At 40.4% G+C, this 12,228-nt stretch overlaps 1 protein-coding gene across 3 annotated transcripts in view; it reads left to right on the top strand.

Moving 5' to 3' along the window:
- NALCN (sodium leak channel, non-selective) overlaps positions 1-12,228 on the top strand; it is a 276,634-nt gene that overhangs the window by 170,000 nt on the left and 94,406 nt on the right. For all 3 annotated transcript variants that reach the window (XM_072994642.2, XM_072994641.2, XM_072994639.2), the window contains one exon: positions 1,368-1,559. In XM_072994642.2, the coding sequence (XP_072850743.2) occupies positions 1,368-1,559 (192 nt within the window). The remainder of the gene's footprint in view (positions 1-1,367; positions 1,560-12,228) is intronic.

The raw sequence follows: 12,228 nt of genomic DNA, 5'->3' as shown, positions 1-12,228 counted from the left end.
GGTTCGAAAGCGTGCAAATGCGAGTAGATCAATAGGGACCACCTCGGTGGGAAGGTAACAGCATTCCGTGTCTAAGTCGCACTGGCCATGTGACCACAGAAGATTGTCTTCAGACAAAACACTGGCTCTATGGCTTGGAAACGGGGATGAGCACTGCCCCCTAGAGTGGAACACGACTGGACAAAAATTGTCAAGGGGAACCTTTACCTTTACCTAGCACTGCTGTGCCATGGTATCATTTAATATTCTTCACTACTGCCCTCGTAAAGCTTTTCTTGCTTCCTGAGACAAATAGGAATTGGGCATTTTCCTAGAGGCTGTTGTAGGGGATGAATGAATTAATACTATGGGTAGGAACCCACCTGCAGTCCATATTTATAAAGTCCAAGAACTGAGAGATGCAACTTACAATTATTTAGTGTCACTGTGGTGTGTGCCATAATTAAACAAGCAATGACACTCTAAAACAGGGATGAGCAGTTGTGGCCCTGTAGGTGCTGGGCCACAATTCACATTGGCCCTGGCCAGCAACGCTGATTATGAGGGATGCTGGAAATTGCAGACTGATATCATCTGGAGGGTCATTGTTGCTTATCCCTAATCCAGAGCTTGCACACTGAATATCTGAAATGTTGTCAAAATGTTTAACCTAAGACATCATTAGAGGGAGGCAGATTTTGGTGAAGTCATGCCAGCGTCACATTGTTAGCAACTAAAACCTGAATGTAAACAAGTATATTCAAAGTTGATATGCTGACAATATATATAAAACCATATATATAACAATTGTTATATATAACAATATATATAACAATATATAACTATATATATTGTTGTATGTATTGTTATATATAGTTATACTGTATATATTGTTATATATAGTTATATTTATATAACAGAAAGAACACCCAGTGTGTGTTCAGGTATATTGACAGATTAATTTAGTCATATCAATGTTTTTGCAGAGGTGGGAGAGTTAGGAAAATAAGCTGTAAATATGAAGCTACTTGGAATTGTAAATTAAGTTGATACAGTTCTTAAGTGTTGATATAGTTCTTAGGAGCTTTTCTTTTTCAACATCAGAGTTGTAGCCTTTTTATCTTTATTTGACCACATTGTCCCAATTTTCAATATCATTCTCTTTTTGAGCTCCTCTGATGCTTTCTCTTACACATATAGTATAATCATAATGTACTGAAAACACTGATGGGAAACATCAAGAAGGTCAATGAACCAGAGTGTTTATTAGTTTCCTATTCAGCATGTACTGTTTAACACCAGGAGGTTACTTGAAATAAAACATTATGTGTTAGTCTCATATGGCATCCTACAGCAAGATCAATAATAAATTTCCTTTCTCTTTGTAGGTCCTTAGGGTAGTTCGACTTATAAAGATTTCTCCTGCCCTGGAAGACTTTGTGTATAAGATTTTTGGACCTGGAAAAAAGCTTGGGAGTTTAGTTGTGTTTACTGCCAGCTTATTAATTGTGATGTCAGCAATCAGTCTGCAGATGTTCTGCTTCGTGGAAGAACTAGACAGATTTACCACATTTCCAAGGGTAAGTTAAAATGAAGAGAGAGAAAACCTTGTGCTTCCCAACCATTCAGATACACTTTTCTCATTATTCCTAGAGAAGCTCTTTTTTATTCTAGCTTTGTTAACATTAACTGCTAGAAAGATATAGCCTCTCTTATGTGTTGGTTGGGGGGTTCCCCCCCCATCTCTACTTTCAGTTGATTTGTAAAATGTACTCGGTAAAGAGCTTTAAAAAATAACTTTCAGTATTTCATTGAGTTTCAAATTATGTGCTTCCTTTTGGACACCAAAATAACCCTCAAAGGTAGAACGACAAAATACATGAGTCTGTTTCTTTGTGTGCTCATAATTTGTTACCATTTTTATCACATCTCTCTTCTGAAAAATTCATGCAGTATAAGACATTGCCTGATGATTTCATTAGGTGCTTAGGCCTGCCTTACCTTCAGAGGTACGCGTGGCAAGTACCAGTCTTGGATGATCTTCCAGTTTTAATTCATTTGTGGGTAAATGCATAAGAATGAATAATGGTAGTTAGTGTTCAGGGCCGCAAATTGTTTCTCTTTTGTCATTGATCTCATAAGAAATAATAATAATAATAACAACAGCAGCAGCAGCAGCAGTGGACATAATAAGTCTTTCCAAAATTATCTTCAAGGAACAAAATTGATTAGAGTTTAAAAAGAAGGCTTTATTTTTTAAAACCCAAAGATCAGCATCAGAACATAAGAAAAGACTTTCTGAATTAGGCCAAAGGCTATCTGGTCCAGCATTCTGTTCACACAGTGATTACTTATCTATGGAAATCTGATAAGAAAACATAAGAGCAACAGGTCCATTCCCCCCCACTCCCAGTTTTATGATTCCCTGCAACTAATGTATGCAGACAAACCATCTCCAGGATTCTCTCTCTGTGAGCATCTCTGCCGTAACCAGGAGCCACTAATAATCCAACTTTCCATTAGTTCATATAATCTATTTTAAATTATATCCAAGTAAGTAGCCTTCACTACTTGAGGTATCAAATTCCACTGCTTTTCCATGCACTATGTAAAGAAGTGCTTCCTTTAATTCTCTCATCTTTCAACTTTGGATATGACCTCAAGGTCTAATACTGTGTGGGAAAAAGAAAAGCTTCTCTTTATCCACCTTCTCCAGACCATGTATAATTTAATACACCCTTGCCATCTGTAATATGACTCAACCTTTTGTTTTTATCATGTTGAACAGCCCAGATATTAATATTTCTTCTTAAAGGAATTGCTCTATATTATAGAGCGAAGGTTGTTTGATTTTGGTTGCCTTTTTCTGCACCTTAGCTAGTTCTACAATATCCATTTTAAATGCAGTGAACAAAACTGTATACTGTATTTTGAGTATGAGTGCACCATATATATTTTAAAGGAAAGTATGATATTGCTAGTTCAGTTCTTAATTGCTTTTTAAATTATGGCCCACAATGACCAGCTGCTCATCAGGTCAACATTTTTGTCACACTATTCCCCCCCCCCCCCACAACCCTGAGATAATTTCTTGGGCAATTACTGTCATCTTAAGCCCTGCTTATGTGAAGTCTTGATATATCTCACTTTCCACTTGGTTATCTGAATCTCATTGGCCATTTTCTGGCCTATTCTGTAGTTTGGAGAGATTATTTTGAAATTTTTCATAATTTTTATTTATTTTAACGAGCCTTAAAAAAATTGGTTGGCAAACTTGCTCACATCACTACTAACTCATAACTTGAATTTGAAACTGTTCACAAACAAGTTAAAAAAGCATTGGTACCAGTGTAGGTCTCTGAGGGGCCCTACTGCTCACATCCTTCTGTTGCAAGAATTTAAAGAATTCAAACTTTAAAGAGTTTACAGGTAACAACCAAATGTGGAGTTTAATTAATGAGCAAGAAGCAGAGAAAAGGAATAGACTGTAGATATTGTTCAGGAGTCTTTGAGCCTGATCACACCTGGCAAAAGGATCCCAGTTGTACCGATACTGTATAGCCGTTTTTTAGTTCATTTCATAAATTTATGAGCACATGACGCACGGCCAAGACTCATTTTCCCAGCCAGCAGTTTATTTCTCCCTCACTGGGAGGATTGTTTTATTTTGTATCATTGATGAATTGCTTCATTCCTTATTGTTTCAGCCTATGTGAACATTGCTGTCAATTTATTTCCTTTGGAAAGGGATTGAGTTTCAGGGTACTGTAGCCACTTCATGGCTACTGCGCTTGTACCCCTTTTTGTGGTTATTTTTAGAAGGTATATCAACAAATTGATGTTGGAATCCACTGGTGTGGTGCTGGTGCTGCTGCCAACACACACACACACACACACACACACACACACACACACACACACACACACACACACACACACACACACACACACACACACACACACAAAAGATCAATACATTGCTCAGAAAGGCTTCAGATTTCCTGCTTTGAATTATAAAGAAATGAGTGTTACATTTATTTAACCTTGCTCTTGTCTTTTCTTTGCAAGTCTCAAAATCCACTTCCTCCTCCTGATGCAAAAGGGAAAAGATATGCAGGGAGGAGGGAAGGAGAAGGGGGAGGAGAAGAGAAGCCTTGCCAATAACTGAGAGAGATAGAGAGATGCAGGGAGGAGGGAAAGAAAGCAGGGAGGAGGAAAGAAGCCACATACCATTGTATTTCTGTATCAGTATACCAGCTTTGGTAATTTTAAAAAAACAACAACAAGGGGGTGTGCCTCATTGTCCCAAGAAACACTAAAGAAAATGAATGAATACAAAACTAAAGAGCAGTTAGCTTGCTATAACAGTTCAAGTAGAAAGAAATGAGTTGACACTGTTAAAAATAATGTGAATGCTTTCTCCGGGACATATACTATGTAGCCGTGAAAATAAATGTATTGGTACAGCGGAGATATGGAAAGAATTGGTATTACTGGGGTTCTTTTGGCAGGTATAATTAGACCCTTTGATGACAAACTTTGTAAAACACTTTTGGGAAGTCTAAATAAACTTGATCATACCTTTCCACATATTTATGAACAATTTAAAATAAAAAGTGAAATAGGACTTAACTTTGAAGAAATCACTTTTAAAGCAGGTCTTGCACTTCAGAGTGCTTGACAATAATAACAGTATTATCATTTAATGTTACAAGAATGATACTAAATACATTTTGAGATGTTGTGCTTCTGTGCCCCCACTATACTGCAAGGAGAAGTTCAGCAATTTCCCCTTTTTCTAGATTAATTGTGATGTGATGTGTTATCCAAAGTCAATGCAATACTGCTAATCTTAATTGCAGTTTGGAGAAGAAAGTTAAATTCAAACCATGATTGCAAACTGACTTGTTTCAAGAAACAGCAGTTAAGGTTTGCCACATTTTAGGATATCAGCATAACAATAAACTGTGGTTGTTCTGAAATAGAGGCAAAAGCTTTGTATCTCTTTGCAATTGCACCGGGAGGGAGGAGTAGGAGTCCAATCTGTCCCCTTAAGACAGTATTATTTACTAGGACAATCTTAGACTTCAGTTACCCTTCAAAATTGTGTTAACCAGAGGCAAGGGTTCGGAGAATTTGTATCTTCGATAATGTGGGATTCTAATCTCACAAATCATAAAATTCCTTGCAAGCATACACTTTATTGTGAATACTAAATAATCAACATTAATTGCAATGTGCTGGTGTCATATTCAGTATAACAAATATATAATTAATGTCACAGTGAATATATTATCTGTAGCCTTTAAGCCTCATTGTCTGTGTATCTAGTTTTCTCTATTTACATCTACTGATTTACAGGCAACAAGAATACGGTAGACACTTTTGTGTGTAACCCATGTTTTCATGGTTTGTTGCTTAACTCATAAATTGCTCAGCAACAACCAAATTAACTGTGTTCCCCCCCATTTCCGTCTGACCACTTTCATTAGCTGTTACTTCAGAGAGGGCAGCTGAAACAATCCAGGTCTAGCTGTGCATTCAAACATCACAATAAGTTGTGATTTAAACAAGCCAGAGTCCATATATGCCAACACCAAACTATGGGTTCAGATCTTGATTTGTGTTTGGTTAACAAAACGCAGCCTGTTACCAGAGGCAAGCTGACATATCACTATTTCAAGAAACCACACATGATTTATCCTGATACATGAATTCAATCAATCTCTTATGCACCCAGTAATTATTATTTCTGCTAACCCTGTAGTGCCTCTCTGAGAAGAGAAAATTGGCATTGCATATTTACAATTAATTTTATAGCTGTTATAATACATTACAGTACATAAGATGGCAGTCTGAAGGATACAGCATTGACAATTTGATGTAATATCAGATTAAAGTACATTATTATATTTTAAAAATAGTTCTGACTGATATATGGCTTACATCTGTGCTGAAAAAATAGTTCTGCAGAGCAGAATGAGAAATGGAATCAGTGGGCAGTTAGTGTTAATGTAATTAGTAGAACATGCATCTTTGAATGAACACATTGCCATTTTCTTAGTAATTTGCTGGACTGAGTTTATGTGGATTGGAATCCAAGATAAATTCCTGGTTTGAGTGAGCAAAGTTAGGTTTCCCATTGTCACAGCTTCTAATAGAATGATGGTCAAAGCAATATAATTGGAAAGAGTAAGAAAGTGCCACAGTTATTGTAAAAAAGTTAAGCAGTTTTTGCTAATTAAATCCCAATGTAGACAAAAAATGGGGTGGCAAGAAAGTAGAAAAATAAATTATTTTAATATTCCAGATAGCCTGACTGAAACAAAATGTACATCGAGGTATGTCTTTCAGACCTAAGAAGAAGAATTTTAACAACGAACTTAAAGGTTTGAAATATATATAGTTCAGTATATTGGTTCTAGGCTAAGAAACATAAATCATTAACCACATACTCCTGAACTGCTATATTCCCCATTTATAATTATTACACCACTACTGAAGTGTATACAGTACCTCCTAACAAAGCAACATAGTTAGAAAAGAGAGGTCCTGCCCAAAGTTATTAACAATCTAATCCAATTAGATCCACCAGGAACAACGTTCTGTGTTACTGAAGAACATACAAAAAAATCATTGTGATTACTATAGCATTGTGATGGGAGAGCCCTAGGGATTCTGGGGACCATTTGGACCCTCCAGGATCCACTATGGAATGCATTGTTTCCCAAAACACAATTTCAGTTTTGTTTCCCCCCCCAGAGGAATGGACTTGAAGTTCAGTGGTTTCTAAATACAGTGGTGCCTCGCTTAACAAGCGCACTGTTTAACGATGAATCCGCATAGCGATCTATTTTTTTAGATTGCTAATGCGATCGCATTGCGATGTTCTGAATAGGCAAAACATTGCATTGCGATGATCGGTAAGCGTTTTGCTTACCGATCTTCGCATTGCAATGTTTTTTAAAACAGCTGATCGGCGGTTCCAAAATGGCCGCCCCAAGTGTTTTCGCACCCTGCCCTCGCTTACCAAAGGCACGAAAATGGCGGCGCTATGGAGGACCTTCGCTGAACTGTGAGTTTGGGAGCCATAGGAACACATTAAACGAAGTTTAATGTGTTCCTATGGCTTTTTCCGTTCCGTTTAGCGATGTTTCTGCATAGCGACGATTAATCCGGAACAGATTAATGTCGCTATGCGGGGCACCACTGTATACTGTATGGGATCTGTGAATAGAGGTGTACCATTGTTGAGATACTTAGCCTTGATCAAGGAGTTAATTAATTCTTAATTGGTCTATGTTATGTACAGATGAAAATTTCAAAGTGGTGTAAATAGATTTAAATGATTAATAAAAACAAGGATCGAAATTGTGTCAATATTTTCTCAAGTGTAAGGGAAATCACATTACAGGTTTTGTTCTTTGGCAGCCCCCTCCCCCATCGCACAGTCATTTATGAAGGGGAGGCTGCCAATTGCCATTACAGTGGACCCTCTACTTACGGAATTAATCCGTATTGGAACGGTGGCTGCAAGTCGAAAAGTCTGTAGGTCGACTCTCCATTGACCTACAATGCACTGAAAACCAATTAATCCCATAACTGGCAGTTTTTATTCTATTTTTGTTCCATTTTGGTTTTTTTCTGGTCTGTAAGTCGATTCTCCGGCTGCAAGTCGAATCTAAATTTTGCAGCCAGAGAAGTCTGTAACTCGAAAAGTCTGTAAGTCGAGCCGTCTGTAAGTAGAGGGTCCACTGTATGTAGTCAAATAAATGAATAGGATTCTGGTCAAATATGTTGTAAAAGAGTTGCTAGAATGTACAAGTCCTGTGAGTCAAATTGTTTGAATCGCCATCTCTTAATCTTTTTGTCAGTTATGTACATAAAAATTTGGCCCAGTACTGTATACTGAACTTGGCAAATCTAGCCTATCACTCTTTTTATTTTGTACCATGACATCACCTCTGACCCATGTCAATCCTATGAATGAGTGACTTCAGAAATGGCCTATCACCTCAGGGGTATTACCTCATTCTACGTGGTGGCGCTGTGGGCTAAACCGCAGAAGCCTGTGCTACAGGGTCAGAAGACCAGCAGTCGTAAGATCGAATCCACGTGATGGAGTGAGCGCCTGTCACTTGTCCCAGCTCCCGCCAACCTAGTGGTTCGAAAGCATGCAAATGCGAGTAGATAAATAGGGACCACCTCGGTGGGAAGGTAACAGCATTCCGTGTCTAAGTCGCACTGGCCATGTGACCACGGAAGATTGTCTTCGGACAAAACGCTGGCTCTATGGCTTGGAAACGGGGATGAGCACCGCCCTCTAGAGTCGAACACGACTAGACAAAAATTGTCAAGGGGAACCTTTACCTTTACTGCTTGTTACCAAAGCACATGGAATTGTGGCCTTTAAATTTTTTTCTCTGTCTCTAGTGCTATGGATTCTGTTATGATTATGATATTTTTACGGTGTTGGTTCTTTTTGTATGATTTATTTTTACTCTCTTGTGTCACCATTCTTTGAATGGTCAAAACAATGAAATGTCAATGCTTCTGAATAAAAATAAATGTAAAGGCCCAATCATAATTTGCATATGAGCCAGCAGCATAGAGCTTTCCTGATCTTATTTATTATTTATTTATTTTATTGGACTTCTACCCTGTCCATCTAGACCAAAGGTCTACTCTGGGCAGCATTACAAATTTAAAAACAGATAAAAAACCCCACAATAAATATATACTATAAATTCAAGATGGCAAAACGTGAAGTTAAGATACGGCAGGAGGGAAAGCCGGCCCAAATAACCAGGTCTTGACTTTTCTTCTGAATACACGCAGAGGGGGAGCCAGGCGGATCTCCATGGGTAGGTTGTTCCAGAGGTGAGGGGCCACTGCCAAGAAGGCCCGGTTCCTTGTTCTTTCTTTCCAGACCTCCCTCAGTGTTAGGCCCCCCAGCCGACCGGCCTGGCTGGAACGAGTGAGTCTGGCAGAACTGGTTGGGAGGAGGCACTGTGCCAGATATCGAGGTTCTAAACTGTTTAGGGCTTTATATGTCATTGTTAAGACTTTGAAATCAATTTGGAAGTGAATGGGCAGCCAATGCAAGGCGGCCAGCGTGGGGGAAATATGTTGGTACCTTTTCACCACTGTAAGAAGCCTGGCCACTGTATTCTGCACCATCTGGAGTTTCCGCAACAGTCTCAAAGGCAGCCCCACATAGAGTACATTACAGTAGTCTAATCTCAAGACTACAAGCACATGGATTAAAGTGGTGAGCGCTCCAACATCAAGATAGGGATGCAGCTGAGCAATCCACCGAAGATGGAAGTGTGCGGAACGGACCACTATTGCCACCTGGGTTTCCATGGTGAACGCCAGGTCCAAACCGTGAACCTCACTCTTAATGATAAGAGTTACCCCCCCCCCAAAAAAGAGAGGGAGTTTCCCAAATCTGCCTGGGGCACCCACCCGAAGGACCTCTGTCTTACCCGGGTTCAGTCTCAGTCCATTCTCCTGCATCCATTGCTGAACGGCCTCCAGGCAGCGCTCAAGGGACGAAACTGCATCTACTGTTGTTGGACAAAAGGAGATGTAGAGCTGAGTATCATCAGCGTACTGATGGCACGAAGCCCCATATCCCCTGATTACCTCTCCCAGCAGCGTCATATAGATGTTAAAGAGCATTGGAGAGATGATCAAGCAGTGCGGAACCCCACAATTGAGGTTCCACAGAGCCAAGAAACTCTCTCCAACCTGCAGTCTCTGAGGACGGTCCTCCAAGAAGGAACGGAGCCAGACAAGAGCCAGGCCACCAATTCCCAACTCAGAGACCCTCCCCAGGAGGATACTGTGGTCGACAGTATCAAAGGCGGCTGAGATATTGAGAAGGACCTCAAGAGACATTTTGCCCCATTGGCCTACCTCAATAGGTCATCAAACAGGGCGCCCAATGGCATTTCCATGCCGTGGTGCGGCCTAAAGCCCAACTGGAATGGATCCAGGGCATTGGTTTCATCCAGAAGAGTCTGCAACTGATCGACCACCACCCTCTCAACTACCTTGCTAAGGAAAGAAACATTGGCAACGGGCCTATAATTACCAATATCATCCACCGCCAAGCTCAGTTTCTTCCTGATGGTTCTAATGAATGTCTCCTTGAGGGCAAGGGGAACCTTGTCCTCCTGGAGAGACTCATTAATTATTGCCGTAGCCCATTCAGATGTTATAGGCCTGGCTGCTTTGATTAGCCAGGCCGGGCAAGAGTCAGGGAAGGAGGTGGTGGTGCCACAGTGATCAAGCACTCTGTCCACCATGTCTGACAACACAGGCTGTAAGTGGCTAAATCTCATTGGGCAAGACGGAGTGCTGGACGTCTCTGCTCAATCCACTGTTTTCAAATAGGAGGTAAGATCCCGATGGATGGCCTCCACTTGTGATTTTTAAAAGGCTGCAAATTGGTCAGGTGAAATGCTAGTGGGAGGCTGGTCACTATGACCAACTCCAGATCGATCGCCAACTATACAGAAGAGTTCCGCCTGCTGATTGGAAGCAGCCTTCAACTCAGATTGGTAAAGGTTATTTGCAATCCTGACAGCTATCTGGCTATTTTCCATCAGGTTCCATCTCCATATGTGCTCTAGCCTTCTCCTATTTTTGCTTCATTGATTGCAGCTCCTGACTGAACCAGGGCGAAGGGCGATCTCTGCACCGGTGAGGGTTTTTAGGTGTGATCGTGTCAACAGCCCTGGTGGCAGCAGCAAGCCAGCTATCAACCAGAGCCTCAGCAGGAGTGCCAGTGAAATCGGCCAGAATCCCTCTCATGGTATCCTGGAATCCTATAGGATCCAGTAATCTTCAAGGGCGAACCATTAAAACAGGTTGTTGCTCCCCATGGGGAGGAAGAGCCACTGTAAGGTTGCATTTAATCAGGCAGTGATCCGACCATGACAAGGGGACAGACACTAGGTCAGTTATCATCATTAGACAGTGTGGAACGTAAGACTTGGAGACCTCCAGTTCCTTTTCTGGGGTTGGTTCTTTGAAGCACTTCATTTCATGGAACCTTCTGTCCATTTTCTGTTGTGGTGGTAGAGTGGCACTCTGCAACATTTGAGGCATTAGGCTTCAAATCAGAGTTTTTGGCTAAAGTTATTTTGGTCTACATAATCTCATTTTGAACATGCATAATTTCACCCTCTGTTAGACAATGTGAGTCAGCTACCAAGTGAGAACAAACACAAAACGGCAATAGGATGTGGACATGGTGCATTTGTGCCATTTCCTGAGATACTGAAAAGCAAGTATATTTAGCCCAATGAGAACAATTGATTGTCACGTCCATTAATGTTGCTGAATCGAAAGCTACAGTACAAGTATTGTAGGAACATTATAGCTTTTTTGAAAAGAAGAAAAAGCAGACAACCTTCATTCTCTAATGCCTCTAAATTGCATGGTTTCACATGGTTACTTGACAAGTAGTAAATAACTAGAAGCGTATGGTTGCTGTGGTGACCAAACATAGCATTCTTTCTCTGTTTTGTCTTTTTTTGGGTTTGATTTGTTTTCAAGCCAGTATGGGACTCTAAGCTAGGCTTTTGCAAAATGTTTTCTTCTTTTTTTCATGGCTTCGTAATTTTTGAAGTTATGCCTGAGATAAAAAAAATATGGAAAGCTGCTTGTGCTGTAACTGTTTTGTACTGTGGACCCTTGGGTGAACAGCAGTATTGATTTCATAGGGCCTGACTGCCACAGACAAGAAAACTGTGTTCTGATTTATTACTGCATGAAAAAGGTATGCTTCTTGAGGGCAGTTACAAGCACATTGTAAGAAACTTGCATATGCCTTCCCCAAACGGCAACCTTCTGCATAATTCTCCAGGTCTTAACTTCTTTATTTCCTCTCTTTAAGACATTGTGCAGTAACTTGCATTGGTTTTGCAAATGCAAAGGAAGGGTATCCATACTGGTGCAACAGAAATAGATGCGGCGTGGCCAGTGTTGTTCCAGGCTCAAAAGTCTTGGGAACCTCTGGCACTTTGGGTTTGGGGAGGCTTTGGTTCTATAGCAATACTCAGGCTTGGTGCTTCCTTTGTTGGCACCATTGTTTCCTCAGTCTGTAAGTCATGATACACATAGTGTTGAGAGAGGATCCCAACAAATCACTGTGGTCCAACCCACCTGACAGATTTGTCTGATGCGTGAGGGAAACATCTGAAGAGAACTAGAAACATCACACTACTACACAATTTA

Source organism: Pogona vitticeps, chromosome 3 (assembly GCF_051106095.1).
Source record: "Pogona vitticeps strain Pit_001003342236 chromosome 3, PviZW2.1, whole genome shotgun sequence".
NCBI classification, from domain to species: Eukaryota; Metazoa; Chordata; class Lepidosauria; order Squamata; family Agamidae; genus Pogona; species Pogona vitticeps.
The sequence above is the reverse complement of the archived record's forward strand: the minus strand, read 5'-3'. Positions and strand labels throughout refer to the sequence as shown.